The following is a 16,499-nucleotide window of genomic DNA, read 5'->3' on the forward strand; positions in this document are numbered from 1 at the left end:
GTTAGATCAGTTACCTGAGATCCCACAGCAGGTAAGTGGCAGAAATTTGATAGGAAAGTATGTTTTTCACCACTTTCCTCTGCTAGTAAATCTAGACACTTACATTCTACCCCAGGTTTTGCAGCTAATGGTGATATAACCATTCATAATTTATTTTTGCAGCAGCTTTTCATCTTTCCCTTCTGTTCGTGGAACTCAGTGTCCATGGCCTTGACCCACCTCACTGTAGAGAGAGGTTACCTTCAGTGAAGTATCCTGAGCTTTTTAACTACATAGCTCAGTGTTTGATACAGTATTGATGACTAAATGTAATTCATTTACACAAAAATAAAGATTGGAGCTTGTATGTAGAATTTGCTCTTGAAGTCATTGGTGGGGTAAGAATGCACTTCTTTTCCCACACCTAGCTTCCGTATGACATAGATAGAATGACCATAACTTGATTGGTATTCTGTTCTGCAAGGGGATAAACCAGAAGAATTTTTCCTGTTGGGCAGAGTATCCAGGGTGCTTCTTGCCCTAACCACCCCCCTGAGATCAAGATTTTTACTTTTGTCTAGCTTGTCTGAGCATATTGCTTCTAGCAGACCAGGGAAGATGACAACAGGGCTTGATTTTTTTATTGTCTCCACTTTCTTTGGAGTTGATCTGTTCCTCCACCCTTGTTTTGTTTAGAGGAATCTTTCCCTTAATAGCAGCAGGTTTTCTAGAACATTGAACTGGGATTGTAAATTTGTTAGCTCATGGGCCAGATGTGGCTGGCATGTTTGTGCTTTGGGCTTGCCTAATGTTAAGACTTTTTTTTTGTTATTAGCCAACATTTAAAAGCCAAAGAATTTCATTTAAAAACCCAGCTTTCAGCTGTTCCTTAAAAAAAGAAAGAAAGAAAGAAATGATAGCACAGCGTCCACAAAAAAACAACTGGAGTGGACAAGCCATTGATTGCTACTGGCACCACCAACCTACTTCAAACCTGGCCCCTTGTAGACACTTGAATTTTTTGCTCCTGACCTTGAACCTGAAATTTAGTCTTAAAGGGTGAAGTAGTATAGCCTTGGCTGGGTGGCTCAGTTGGTTGGAGCATCATCCCATACATCAAGGTTGTGGGGTTGATCCCTGGTCAGGGCACATACCTAGGTTGTGGGATTAGTCCCCCGTCAAGGCACTTATGGGAGGCATCCAATTGATATTTCTCACATCCATGTCTGTCTGTTGTCTGTCTCTCTCTCTGCCCTCTTCCTCCTTCCCCTCCCTCCCTCTAAAATTAATAAACATATCCTTAGGTGAGGATTAAAAAAAAGATGGAGAAATATAACTTGATGAACTAGTTAGTGGTAGGTTACTTTACCCTTGTTTACCAAAGAAGAGCACTGGTTTGTTGGTTAGATAGAAAAATAGATCATAAATAAGATTAGGGACTTATCCAAAATCTGTATTATCCTTATCCTTGTCAGTTCCCATTGTTACGGGGTAAGGGTGGCTCCTAGATCTCAGAGCTAGCTGCAGACCTCTTTCTTTCTATCCAGTTTAGTTGGGATTCAGCGCTTCATTCCCTGCACACAGCGCTGTGTGTGCAGCACTGCCAGCAGAGGGTGCTGTCCGCTCACTGAGCTTACTGTCATTTGGCTCAGTTGAGCAGCAGCTGTTGGGCATATGCCCTGGGTCTGTGTGAGAGTTTGGGCATGTCCATTTGGTTCCCATCCCTAGTGCCCACCCCTTAGACCCTGGCCAGGTTATTGTGTCACTAGGGACTCTGTTCAGTAACAGGAAACTGGGGAAAGTTTAATTGTTTTCTCCTCTCTTTTTCCCATGCAGCTGAACAAAAGGTTCATCCTCAGTTTTCTCCATGCCCATGGGAAGCTGTTTACCCGGATTGGGTAAGTGTGCAGGATGTTTATTTTATTTTCCTACATTACAAGTCATTTTGGAATTTAATATTGTTAGCAACTAGACTGTGTTTGTAACTGAGGGCACAGGGTGTGAATTCTTAGAGGCCTCCACCTTCTCTTCCCTTCACTCACTCTCCTACTTTGCTCATGAGATTTGGGAACTACTACTCTCCACCCCTGTCTTTTCTTTCTCTACCTTTACAAAAGCCCCCTTTAAACACAGTCTTTTCTCAACCCCCATTCCTTATCCCTCTGGGTTTCTCTTTCCTCTGCTTCCAGCTCTACCCCTAGTGAAGGGGCTCCACAAGGAAGTCGTGCTCATTTCCTGGGCACAACTGTCAGTGGTCCTCCTGAGTGAGAATACTGGCCACTCATTTACTCTTAAAGAGAAGAGTAACATTTTTTCCTCTCCAATATTTTCTCTCCTTCCTGAACCATACCCTTTTTTTCTGTGCTCAGGTGTTCCTGTACCATATCACTGATCTCAGTAAATACTAAGGCTTTGCTGTGGTTTCACCATCTCTCGTGGATTTACATATAAATCTCAGGGAAGGTGTTGTGTGCAAAAACCCTGTTACTTCACCCATTAAATCCTTGGACAGAGATCAAGTTTTGAGTGTTCCTTTGATGGATCAGAGTTTTTCTTCACTGTGTAAAACAAGTGATCCTGAAAGCCTGACTAATGCCCGCCCACTAGAGCAGAGGTGTCCTCAGTGCCTCTTTAGAAGAGGAGTAGGTGGTGGTGCTCTCAGACATCTCTTCTGCACTTTAATATTGTCTGAATTGGAGGTTTTATTGTGAGCTACCCTTTGAGGTGATTCGTTTTGGATTATAGATCCCACTATTGCTGTCAGTGTTTCCCTTTCACTTTCTGTCATAACCTTGTAAGTTTATCTGTGATGCTCTAGAAGTTTTCCTTAGTGGGAGAGACTGAAAGGCTTTGTCCAGCTTTGAAGAAACATTTTTTATGAATGGTGAACTAGAAAATGTGCTTATTACGTATTCATTTGTCATCAGCTTGGTCAAGAGGGAGGGACAGTGACAGCTATTACAAGGGTAGTCTTAATCTAAATGATTTGGAGTGCTGCCAGTAGATGTATCTATTAGTAGAAATAAGTGTGAGGTAATTCACTTGGGCAAAGTAACTAGGTGCATCAGTAGCTCCCCTCTCCCTGTCTCCCTTACCCCCATGTAAGCTCTGTTCTGACAAGAGCTTTTGCCTTAGTGCCTGTCATGTAGTAGATGCTCAGTAAGTATTTGTTGTATAAATGAGTGACTTGTTACAGAAATGGATAGGCTAAAAGGCTGGAGAGAAGGAACTAGTATTCTAGTAGGTTATAGTAGACTCAGGCCAATCATTAGTGAGTTATGTAAGGTGCAGTTACAAGTGAGCAAAATGATAACATCACTTTATAAAATACCGCATCATAGCAAGGAATACTGTTATGCTGCACTTAAAATAGCTACTACGGTTCTTTATATCTTTATCATCTTTTTTAGTTTTCATTTTTAAAATCTTTCTTTCCCTAATTACTTTTTCACTCAGTTTTTCTCCTGTTTACCTGTGTTCTTTAAATTTTCATGTACCATGTTGCTTTAAGTCAGGACTGCTCAACCTCTGTACTATTGATATTTTGAGCCTTTTAATTTCTTTGTTGTAGGGAGCTGTCCTGTGCATTATAGGATGTTTAACAGCATCCCGGGCTTCTACCCACTTCATGCCAGTTGCATCACTCCCCTCCCCCCAGTTGGAACAATTAAAAATGTCTCCAGACATTGTCAAATGTTCTCAGGGAGTTAGGGGTGGTTGCAAAATTGTTCCTGGTTGAGAACCACTGCTCTGGGTATGTGTTAGGTCTTTTAGAGACTTTGGGGACTAAAGAAGGTATAAATCTTGGTCCAGAATGTAGGAACATTTAGGATATATTTTTTTATCAAGTTAGGACATTAGTAGTTTTCCCCCTTTTTTAAAATTCTCACATTTAGATGCATATATTTTGGAGGAGGTTTAGGAAGGAACCACAATAATAGTTAAAAAGCTAGAAAATGATTGCTGAGAGGAAAAATTCATCTTAAAAAAGTTAAGGTAAAAAAAGGTTTATTTAAAGACAGCTGTGGGTTCTCCTAACTGTGTTTAACTATAAAAGTTATAACCAGATAGTTTTGATTTCTGTGGGACGACAGCAAGAGAAAATAGGCTTATGTTGCAGCTGGAGAGATTTGGGTTAGATGTAAGAAAATTTCACACAGGGATGTATGTTTAGGAATTTTCTTCTTTGGAATCCTTTAAAAAAGAATAGATTATCTCATTTGTCAGAGGTGGTTTGCTGTGGTCCAGATTATTTTTCAGTATCTCTTCCATTCCTGCATATAAGATATTCTGTTGGCAAATGATAAGGCCAATCTAGCTTCACCTGCATAAAATGAGTTATAGTAGTGTTCACATGAGGAAAACGTATGTAAATTCTAGGCACTCCGGCCCCTTGATGAGTATTCCTCCTATGCTGTCCTGGAGGTAAAAGAGAATTTTGCCCCATATTTATTCTGGAAGGCCGAAACAGCAATAACTTTTCTGTTTAAAAAAAAAAGTATAGACGTCTCTAAGACTAGAAAAGCAATGAGTCTAAGCCACACACAACAACATGGATTGTTGCCTAATTACTAAGAAGAAGTGAAATGTGGGAGGCGCTGAAAACGAATTAAGAGTGAGGAGATTGTAATGGGGAGCAGCTGAAGACACATCCACTGTCCCGCCTGTCTTTTGAGTAAAGCCCCATCATTGCTCTCCAGTCTTCATCTTCTCTGTGCCTAGCCTTCCAAATTGCATCAACATGTGCTTGAATGCCTACTGTGTGCAATATGAGTTTCTTTACTCAGTTACAAGACCTTGAGAGTGAACAAGTCAAAGCCTCTGGGGGCTTCGGTTTCCTTATCAGTAGTTTAAATAGATGATATCCAAGGTCCACTCCAGTTCTTAATGTTCTGTAGCACTAAAACTCTTTCTCTCATTTCTACCCTTGTCACATGGCTTAGTCTTGTTTTTGTTTTTGCTACTGGGTTGCTTTTGTCTTACTCAGTTTTTAAAATTTAAGTTGAGAAGAGTTATGAAGCCTGATTCTTTCAGAAGACAATGTTGTCTAGCTCAGCTCTGTTCCTTAGCATCTGAGAGGTTGGGTCCTGCCCCATTAGTCACTGTCTGAGTCACTCCTGGGTTTAAGTCCCAGTGTCGTCTGAAAAATTGGTTTTATAAAACTACCATTCAAATGAGACAAGGTGTCTCTAGAGATCATTTTGGAAAGCAGTCCCTTAAGTCAGTGAAACACATATCCTGAAAATGATCGTATCTTCCGCAGTTTTAAAGGATCGGACAGAATTCTGTTAGGCTTAGGAAGAGGAATCCGCCAGGGGTACCAAGTGGCTCCTGACAGACACTTGCTTTCCTAGTGAGAAGCAACAGATCAGAAATGCACTTGGACTCTGCTGAGGGAGGTTGAGAAGCCGGCAGCCTGTAGACTTTTCATTTGTGATAAAGAGAATAATTTTGCTTCCCATTATCACCTTGGTTAAAGTTACCAGTTTAGTTTTTACTTGCCTAGTCATGCTGTTTGCACAGCTTCAGGATCTCTTGGAATTCAAAGACTGATATATTTATTTTGGTCTTTAAATTGTTAAAGATATTATGTTTGTATTTTGATTTACCTTTAAAATTATAAATGTTTTATATAAAAACCCATAGTATGCATTGTAGGAGAAATCTTTTTATTTCTTTTAAAATTATAAATGTTTTATATAAAAATTGATAGTATGCATTGTAGGAAAAATCTTTTTATTGTATACAGTGCTTATTGTAAAATACTTTAAAAACTCAAGAAAAAGAAGAAATAAAAAATGACCCATATTTTCACTATCCAGAGATAGCTGTCCGCAGTTGGTACTTGATATATATATATTTTTTCTTTCTATACATCACACACACATATTTATTTTTTAAATATGCATCAAAAGGGTTCGCATTAAATTGCTTTGAAACTTTTCATCTAATATATGTTAAACTTTATCCACATGATTAAAAAATCTAATACAACTTTTAAAAAATAGAATTCAATTTCACAGGTGTGCCTTCTTAATTATCTGCTATTATTGAACATTTTAAGGCTGCTTCCAATTTTTTGCCATTACAAATACCATCTTTTTGTGCTTTCTCTCCTCCTATGTTGCTAGTGCTATTGCTGCTTCTTGGCTAACAATTATTACATAAGTAATATATAAAATCTCCTTATTAAAATGTAGCATTACAGCTAAGGCTAAATTTCTCTCAACTCTCTCCCAACCCTGTGATCTCCAGAGATAATACCAGACATTCAGTTGTGTATTTTCCCAGATTCTGTTACTTCATTTATGTATTTACATATGTATCCATAAAAACGATAATTTTATTTTGTGGGTTTTTTCTAAACATAAATTGTATTCTGTCATTGTCTCTGTTTTAGTATAATTTTTATTCTATAATGTGGATTGTAGCAAAGAGAAAGATGTAAAACTACTTAAGAGGTAGTTTGAGGCCAAAACCAGATAGCATTTTAGGTACAAAATTGGGAATCAGAAACCACATTATTGAGCTTGGAGGAAGTCTTTTATCTGTGTGTCCCTTGGTTACTGCCTGACAAAGCTGATTTTGTCTGAGTAGATCCATTTTCCCTCATATCTCAGAATTGAAGTTACTCTAACGTACATTCTTATGCATTTGATTTTTTTCTTTTCTTTTCTTTTTTTTTTTTTTTTTTTTTTTTGATGTTGAACTAGTTGAAGGGCAAAGGGAAGAATTAAAAAAAAAACAAATTTAAGAAAAAGATGTGGACATTTGGCCCTGGTGCTCTTTTCAGACCCCAGTCTGATCTACAGAGTGCTAATGGATGTTTCAGTTCCCATCCCAGGGAAGAGGTTTCCTCAGACACAGCTTCGAAGCAAGACTGTCCCACGTGACACTCTGTCATATCGTTCTGTGTTGGCTCTCTACCGCCTTTCAACACGGAGACACATGGCTCTGAAACTTGCCCAGTGTGACTGCTTTTCAAGCAGAGTGAACTCTGCTGTTCTCTTAATGAGAAGTGCTAGCCCCCCTCCCCACCTCCGACCAGAAAGAGTGCTGCACAGTGTCAGGATTTAAAATGAAACCTTTGTTACAGCCCATGGGGAAAATGGATCCAGTCCAGCTCCAGGCATATCACTCTGCCATTCCAAACCTACCAAGGGTTTTAATGGTTCTGAAACATTTTAGAGAAAGAAAAAAAAAGGGTATTTTTTTTTGGTGGTGGTAGTGGTTGTGTATGGGGGGGTATTTTTTTGCAGGGGATGGAGCACTTAAAATGGCATATGGGGATGGGCAACAAATGCATGGCATGTTTTGTGCCAATGAAAATGAAGAAAAGGGAACTGGAATATAAACTGTAATTGACCCATAGCTGTGGCATGATTTCTGGATACCAGAAGGTCAGTAATAAGAGTTTCCATCCAGGGGCAAGGAATGAAGATTGCCAAGATGCCAGAAAGCTCTGGAGTTTGCTAACCTGGGGAGGGTTCTAAGTGGGGGAAGGGTCAGGTTTGGGTTAAACTAGAAGTACCTTTCCCTAAGACTTGAAACTGTTTTTGTCTTTTTAAGAAGGATTCCCTTTCCTGTGGCTTTTCAGAAGCTGTATATTAATCCAGCCTGAAACTCTTCCTTACCCCATCACCCTGTGCACTATAAGCAGTTTATTTGTTTTTTTGATGGGGAAGGACTTGAGGATGGATAAAAGATACTTTGCTGACCGTGAATTGCTCAGCATGGCCTTGAGGCCCAATGTGCCTGGTTTCTCTCTCTAGCACCAAGTTTGAATTTGCTTTTTATTCCTGAGGACTTCAGCTGTGGTTTGTTGCTATTGCCAAAGGAGCTCCAGGCATGCACCACTGTTTGGAATCCAGTGGCCACATTTGGCAAGCAGTGGTTTGAATGACCTCTCTTTAGGAGCCCTAGGTCACTGGCTGGGTTTCTACCTCCCTACATTACAGGCTCTTCCTGTATTGGGAGTGGCAGTTGGCCAGGGCATTATATTTCCACTGGCCTGAGAACATACAGACCTTGATGAGCAGAGTCTTGCGAGAGCAAGGAGGGCAGCAACACAGGAAAGGCTGAAACAGATCATTGGGGTCCTAGGTCTGAGGATTTTTCAAGGGGAACTTTGGGATCCTTAGGTAGAGCAATTAGTGTGATAGTGCCTAAGAAGATGGCAAGAGAACTATTTCTGGTTTCTTGAAGTAAAGCCTTGAGTGAAGATCCTTAGATTCATGAACCAGAGAATTTGGAGAGTATGTAGGTCTTAGAGCTTAAAGGAAATTTGTTTGCTATTTAGAAAAACTGATTGTTTCAGAGAGAAACTTTGATTTCATTTCAGCTTGAATTCAGTTATTGCCAGGGGTTAGGAAATAGCATACCAAAGTATAATAACTCATGGTGATTTATCCAAAATTGAATTGATTCCATCTCCAAACCCAGAGAAATTCTGTCTCTTAAATTTGTCCACAACATTAGAGTAGCAAGAAGGTTTGTGAAAGTAGCAAACAGACATCGTAGACATTAGTTGTCTGCTTTAAGAGAGAGAGATGGAGAAAGAGAGAGAGAGACAGAGGTGGTGGGGGAGAACAATAAAGGGGAGGGAAGGAGGAAGAGAAGAGAGAAAGGGTGTGTGTGTGTGTGTGTGTGTGTGTATACACACACACATAAATACTCTTGGGGATGTCCCTCACTGATGGGCTGGATGTATTTGTAGGATGGAGACATTCCCTGCAGTGGCTGAGAAGGTTCTCAAGGAGTTCCAGGTATTGCTGCAGCATAGTCCCTCTCCTATTGGAAGTACTCGCATGCTGCAGCTTATGACCATCAACATGTTTGCTGTACACAACTCCCAGTTGAAAGGTAAGGCATGTCCAATTTCTTTATGTAGACAGATAAAGATTAATCTAACTTCTTTTCCATGCTACCATACCACTACACCTGTCCCTAACAAACATGCACACACACCCATACACACCCTTCCCCACCATTGCCTCTCATATACTAATTTAATCCTTAAAATCTGTATGACTGTCTAGTGCTTGGGTGGGATGAAAGGAGGGAATCATGGGTATAGAGCTTAATTTGCAAACCCAGAGATGCTGTTGCACATCTGGCCATGCTAAAGGCAGCAGCAAGGCCTCTTGGAGTCTGCAGACCCAGAGCCTCTCCCAGGGGAGAGGCATTGCTGAAATGTTTCATTGCAGAGACCATACGCTTGGCAGGGATTGGGAATAGCTGTTTCTGGACTCATGTACCCTGTTTGTTCAGTATGGAAAAGTCTAGTTCCCTGTGGGATATCCCTTGTGGGAGCCTGCCAGGGAGTAAGAACAGAGAATTGATGAGCTTTGGTGACTCAAATTGGAAGCACAAAAATCACCAGGCCCAGAGTTTGGCTAACATACTGGTGTGCATTCTGAAATGCTTTTTTGAATACTCGGTTTTTTTGAGGTGGGGAGTATGGTATGGGAGTGGGGAATGCTGTTTGGCAGGTTTTTTAATGTTCTTTACAACCAGGTCATAGCCAAAGGATGTTACCAGGATCTCTTCCCTTCCCTTCCCACCACTTAGGTAACGATATGTGCTTTGACTTGATGGAAATACGTAGCATAGGGATGACATTATTTTGTGTGTGTGTTTGCATGGGAGATTTGGTCCATGCCAACAAAGAATTGTTTCAGATCATTGACAGAGTAAAGTTTGGTCTCAGGGCTGAAAGGTTATTATCTGAAATGCCAAGAAATGGGAATTGTCCCATGGAGACTCCTGGCGTTTCTGGACAGAGTGTCACTAGTTCTCTTATTGCACCCTTTTTTTTTTTTTGTACTTTCTTTCACTCTGAAATTGACTTATTTCCCTCCCCACTGATATTTGGGGGTTCTGCATCAGCTTGCTGGCGTGGGGTTTATTTCTCCCCTAATAAGTAGGTATGCCACAGTTTCCCTAGGCCCTGTGCTTGTCTGCTTGGGTTTTCAATCACATCTGAATTGTAGAGGACTTTGTCCTCTCAAAGTTTTCCTGCTCTATCATTTAAAACTCCCAGCAGAAGGCAAGATGCAGAGGCTGAGGTGCCATTTTGAACTTGGCTAATTATTCCTAAGAACAGCTCTGAGGAAGTATGCAGTCCTGGGGGACAGTGGTGGTTTCCAGGAAAGAGGAAATAAAGTTTGTAAGTGCTATCCTGGTGAGACTGTGAAGTCCAAAGGGGCAGGAGATTGATTCCTTCTTCATTACTCTCCTGGCTCTGCTATGAAGTGAGAAGCTCACTGGACTCAGGAAATGGGGCTTCCTGAGGTGCCCTCCTCTTCATTTTCCTGCCTTCCTCTAACTTCAATCCGCAGAGTTCAGTCAGCTGCCTGTCACAGAGCTGCAGCCTCTGCCAAGGTGTTTTTCTAGCATCAAGTGACTTGTAATCTTGGGAGGTGTGACTGTAAAGGACATGCAGCTCTTGCCTGTGAAGCAACTATTGTCAGCAGCTTCTGCTCCGTGAAAAGGAATACACTGTGGCCTTTCATAGGCCACCCGTGAGTCCTTCTCTTATAGCTGTTGTTTAGTGAAGGTTAAAAAATACAGATGAAAGGAAGGTGAGATGGTAAGACCAGAGAAAGAAGGAAATAGGTGGTTTCCCCATTGGAGGCCAGGGTACTTTTTTTAAAAGGACTCTTCCGTGGTAGGTTATGTGTGGACCCGCTAGCCAGGAAGGGCATGTTAGAGCCTGTGCGTGAAAGTCCACTACTCATTTCTGGCCTTGTCCTGATGCTCACCTCCATGAGGCAACTGGGGCCAAGAGAAGGATGATACGAGGTTGTCAGAAGCACCAAGGTTGTTTCAGGGAAAAACAGCCTGGGCCACAGGATATAACACTCAACTAGGACAGAGAGCTCTGTGGACGTGCTGCCAAGTACCCGGTGTGCAGCTGAGGCGGCTGTCCAGACCCCACTGTGTGGGCTGCCATTGGGAAAGGAGTGAGCAGAGCACTCAGCAGGACTGGTTGGTGGGAAGATGCACTTTTCCATTTCCCAGCATATGAGTCATCTTCTCTGGGGCCCTGTGCTGTGCTTGTATGGACAGTGGCAAGAAGGGGGTGTTGTGGCTGAGTAGCAGCATCTGTGCCGGGGGTGGAGAGGGAAAGGGGGTTGGGGAGAGGGTAAAGGTTTAAATCCTTCACTAATCGGCAGCAGTTTGAATCACATTTTTATGAGTAAGGAAGTGATAAATCAGCCCTTAGTGTTCAGCCCCCAAGTCCTGTCCACCAATGCCCTTCTAAAGTCCTCTCTCCAGGCCACTCTGCTTGATGTCAGAGTCGCCAGCCACCCAGCTGTGGGACCCAGGCTGTCTGAAACCAGGAAGCAAGGGCCTGATGCTGCCTGGCCCTCCCAGGTGCTTGGGGTCTGTGGTGATTTGGCAGTCACTGCAAGTTACAGAACATCTGGGCCATCATTTTTCTTTCCATTCCTTCTTGGACATGTCCTTCTGGGTGGGTGTTTGTGTATATCAGTTCCTGGACTCTGTGGAGAAGGAACGTTCCAGCCTGAAGCAGAGGTGATCTGCAGCCCCCAAGGCAATTAAGGTCCTCTTAATCTGTGCCTGGGCTTCCCTGATGTAGATGTGGACCTAAGGAGTATGATTTGAAGAGCAACAAGGACATCTTACTAAAAAGTATGTCCTTCATGATGCCGCTAATTAATTTTTGTGTGTGTTTTCAGTGTTTCCCTTGTATTACCTGTCCTTTTTTCAAAGTACCTGTAGTCCAGGGTAGAAATGATACTAACACTTTTGTGTGATTGCTTTTTATATATGCTTTCCTTATGATCAGGAGAGACCAAAAACTGTTGAAAAGCTTTGGACACCTCACAAGACAAAATAGAGGAAAAAATTCAGACAGTGGTGAGAGAAAGGCATCCTTTCCCATTTCCTAGGTTATAGTTTTTCCTGGAGCTCAGGGAGGCATAGGTTGTGAGGTCAGATTTGCCCCCCTGTCCATAGGGGAAAATGAGTTGGGTTATGCCACATAATTTTGCCAACTAAACGTTCAGATCTTAACACTCATGGGTTCAGGGCTATTGGTGGGGAGGCTGTTATCTCTTGCTCTAATGAGCGCTATGCAAAAATCCCTCATCAGTGGGCCTACAGAGAGTCTAGAATTCTAGTACTCTGTAGTGAAGTGTTTGGGGACAGATAAATTTGAGTGATGTTTGGGGTCCCTTAGCAGAGTACCTGGAATTTATTAGGCACTCAGTAATTATTGAAAGTATGGATGAAGAAGGCAAGCCAGCCCTTATTGAACAGTGTGTTCCTTACCTGGCTTGTGTCCAAAATTGTCTTTTGGCGAGTGATACATGGTGGTGATAGGTGGTTCCCAGAGTGATGTCACCACTGGAAATCGCTCTGTGACATTCCCGAGCCTGAAGGGAGAAGTGGGGCCTTCTCCATGTGCCTCAGCATTTAATACTTCAGTAGCAATCTGATTGGCTGATGTGATACTGGAGGGTGAACCGTTGATTTAAACCACAAGCACTCTAAGAATTTTAATTTTTTAAAAATTCTGTAATTTAAGGAAATAAAACTCTAGTTTCTTGAAGAGGAGTAATTGAAGCAACATTTGTGGTAGGGCATCACTGAAACCCCATTGCATCTCCCATCTGTGCCCAATTTGCTCCGATCCGGCCTTCTCTCTCCCTCCCTCTCTCTCTCTCCCTCTCTCTCTCTCTCTTTTTTAAAAAATATGTTTTATAATTCCTGGAATCAAAACCATTTCAGGCACACACTGTTTTATTTTACTGTATTATTGGATTATACTTCCTATAAATCATTGGATGTTATTCATTGGCCACCACTGGAATAACTTCCCTTTTCTGTGCCCTGGGCCCCTCTTTTTCCTCTTCTACCAGTTCGTAGAGTGGCCTCCATTTCAGCCTTGCAGAAAAGCCCTGGTAGCAGCAAGAGGGCACCCAAGAGACACCTCTTGTGTGTGCCATTGGTGCTTTCTGCCTTTAGGGAACATTTAGGGGCTGGGATTGAGGCAGGGCTAAACTGGCATTCCTTTCATCATCAATTATGCTTGCTTTTATGGTTTGTTAGTAATCTGGAGTTGCAGGAGGTAGACAGAGTGCTTCTGAAGAAGCCACATGTACTTCTCCAGAGAGAGAGAGAATCACAGCTGTGTATGGGACTGATAGAGCTTAACTCAGATGTGTGGGATACTTGAGATGGGGACCTCACACCTTCATGACGTTGTTGTGTGTAGAGGTTGACTCTAATTGGGAAGTTCGATTCACAACCAAAATTTCTTTGTCTTTAGCATACAACCACCTTAGAGACCTTCAGTAAAGCAATTTGCTCCCTTGTGGGAATTCACTTCTGTCTGAGTCTCTTGCCTAAGTAGAATGTATGAAGTGCCTAATCCTCTGCTTGTCAGAACAGTTGTACAGGAAATCCACCTTTCATAAGGGGTGAAACCTGAGTTTAGCAGTATAAACTGTCTCTCTCATTCCTCCTTCTAGATCTCTGGTGGTAGAAGCCCTTGGGCTTTTTCTCCTTAGGGATCGATCCATGGGTAGATATCTACAGGTAATCAGCACTGCCTGACCTTCATTTTCAGGACTGCTCAGTTTAGAGTAAATTAACAAAAAAAAAAGAGCCAGCCTGGCCAACAAATTTTGTGAGAAATGGATTGAAAGGTCAGAAGAGGCTGGGCTTTAGAAGGCAGGTCAGAGGAAGATGCATCTTTCAGCCATGCCCTCTGTCCCTGGGGAAGATATCACTATCAACAGGCTGCTTAGCATAGACTTCTTCCCTCAGAATTTCCTGGAAAAAAAAGTAAAGAAGCACGTTTGTCAAGGAACCTTGCCAACTCTGACTTTCAGGGTCCTTGTTTTTTTCAGATTGAATTTGTTACTTTAGACTGGGAGAGGAGAAACAGTTATGAAAAGTTAAAGAAAGGAGAAAATTCAGTTATACCAATGAAATTAAGCATCTTATCACGTCATTTGAAGAAATGTCAGTTTTCGATGCCCCAAGGTAACATCAAACAGTGGTTTGATGTCCATGGCTGCTTTGGTGTGGAGCACAGAAATGCAGCATCCCTTCATTGCCCAGTAGTTAATGTGCTGGATACCTCATCTCTGTTAGCATTTCACAGCTTCTCAATGTGTGTATGCACGTGTGTTTTGATACAGGGTGGACTTATTCTGAAAAAAAGGACAGTATTGGGCAGAATATTGGCAGCAGGACTCTCAGCTACCTCTTCCGAGCTCTCTTTAAACTTTTCTTGAGGAGTAGAATTCTAAACGTGTGGTTTACAGAGAGCTCAGGCCTAACACGTTTGTTGAATACACAAAAGAAGCAGATATGTTCTGGGCATGAAGGTTGGGTAGAGTAGGTTACACTTTGTACCCTAACCATCTAAATACTGGTATGGGGAAGAATTGTAGCTTTCAGAGAGAGAGTTTAATAATGGCAACAGAACAACACTGTGATAATACCTAGTGATATTTTATAGTTGATACAAATGAATTCTCATTTGTAAGGCACATATTTTGTGCCTTACTTTTTATTAAAAATTTTTTAATTTATTGATTTGAAAGAAATTTTTCACTTAGTGATTTAAGAGTGAGAAGAAAAGACATCAATTTGTTGTTCTACTTACTGATGCATTCATTGGTTGTTTCTTGTATGTGCCCTGGCTGGGGATCAAACCCACAACCTTGGCATGTGCGGATGATGCTCTAATCAACTAAGCTACCTGGCCAGGGCTGTGTCCTATTTTACAGTTGATGAAAAACATTTTAGAAGGGTTAAGTAGTGTAAATAAGGTTGCACGACTAGTAAATTACACTCAGGTCTCAAGAGTCCAGCTTTCTATATCAGAAGACACAAAAACTTCTCCAGACTGAATTGAGACAGCTTAACAATGCAAGCATCTCCTGCCCCTAAATCCCCTATCTGAGCAGTTGCTGTTCTTTGATGAAGAAAGTGATGCTTGCATCTGATTTGAGACTTAAAGAGGAACCAGAAGTAAAGATGAGGAAGTTGGGGGGAGTCAGAATTCTCCCAAGTTCAAGTGGGGCCACAGGTAATAAGCTGGCAGAAGAATATGGTTCGGACTAATCTGGGTTGTCTGGGGTCCATTTACGATTGTCCCAGGTCACGGGTGAGAGGATGTCTCCATCTCACAGTGGAAAATGTTTGTTCGTGACCAGTTGGTAAAAGAATTGTTTGGTCTTTCTCTTCCTTTGGGTTATGTAGTATCTCTTGAAAAAGGGAGAGGGGGAATTTTTTAGGAATATTGTTTCTTACTTTCACCATATTTTTGTAGTATCGTCGCTTTTTAAAAAGAGGCTTTCACATGCCATTCTTAGACTAGACAGTGATTCTTTTTTTGGCCTGGGGGTGAAGGGATGGATGTACCATTGATAAAGAAGTATGAGAGTATAAAACATTTGAAAGAATGGTAAAGTGAATATATATGTAACCACCACCGAGGTTGAGAGGCAGAATATTGTCAGTACTTGAGAGGGTCCTTATGCATTTGATTCCAACTCTGGCACGCCTTTGTTTGCCCTTTCAGTTAATAACCATCCTACCTGTGAAATTCATTCCCTTTTTAAAAAATTTTTTTTAATTTGTTGGGGTGATATTTTTAAAAGTTATATAGGTTTCAGGTGTACAGTTGTATAATAATACATCATCCCCCTGCTTTTCTGTATAGTATTATCATCTGAGTATACACCCCCTAAACAATACATAGTTTTGTTTTGTTTGCATATAAATGGAATCTTGCTAATCACATTATTTATATCCTTTCTCTTTGGCTGATTTTGGCCTGCGTAGTGTTTGACTTCTGTTTATATTGATGTGTGAAGTATTCATTTTCATTGCTACAATACTACATTTTATTCATTTATTACAGTTTATCCATTCTTTATATATATATATATATATGTATGTATGTATGTATTTTCTTTTTTGGGATATTATGGCCATTGAGTCCATTGACAATTACTGTAATTCTTGGTATATTTGGATTTATATACTGTACCATTGAATTTTTAAAATCAATTTCATTGAGCTAAAGTTTATGTACAAGAAAATGTACCCATTTTAATGGTGCATTTCTATGAATTTGACTAATTTATATACCTAAGTAACATTTTTTTCCCTGTAATCTAAGTAACCATCATTGTAATCAAGATACAGAACATTTCCATCATCCCCAGAACTGCTCTCTGTGCCCATCACAGTTGCTCTCCATCCCTACCCTGACCCCAGGAAACCTGATTTGCAGTCTGTCACTATACACTGGATGTGTTTTTTCTAGAGTTTTATATAAATGGAATCTTTCCGTGTGTGTACTTTTGTGTCTGGCTTCTTTTGCTCAACATAATGTTTCTGAGATTTATTCATGGTGTTACACGTTACCAGTATTGCTTTCCTTTGTATTACTGTATAGTATTCTGTTGTATGGATAGACTACAGTTTTGTTTGTCTAGTTACCTGTTGATGGAACATTTGGGTTGTTT

At 41.1% G+C, this 16,499-nt stretch overlaps 1 protein-coding gene across 3 annotated transcripts in view; it reads left to right on the plus strand.

Annotated features, from left to right (window-relative positions):
* The window catches only part of SMG6 (SMG6 nonsense mediated mRNA decay factor), a 225,046-nt gene that overhangs the window by 55,700 nt on the left and 152,847 nt on the right, over window positions 1-16,499 (plus strand). For all 3 annotated transcript variants that reach the window (XM_028519086.2, XM_028519087.2, XM_028519088.2), the window contains 2 exons: window positions 1,816-1,877; window positions 8,696-8,841. In XM_028519086.2, the coding sequence (XP_028374887.1) occupies window positions 1,816-1,877; window positions 8,696-8,841 (208 nt within the window). The remainder of the gene's footprint in view (window positions 1-1,815; window positions 1,878-8,695; window positions 8,842-16,499) is intronic.

Source organism: Phyllostomus discolor, chromosome 8, assembly GCF_004126475.2.
Source record: "Phyllostomus discolor isolate MPI-MPIP mPhyDis1 chromosome 8, mPhyDis1.pri.v3, whole genome shotgun sequence".
Taxonomy (NCBI): Eukaryota; Metazoa; Chordata; class Mammalia; order Chiroptera; family Phyllostomidae; genus Phyllostomus; species Phyllostomus discolor.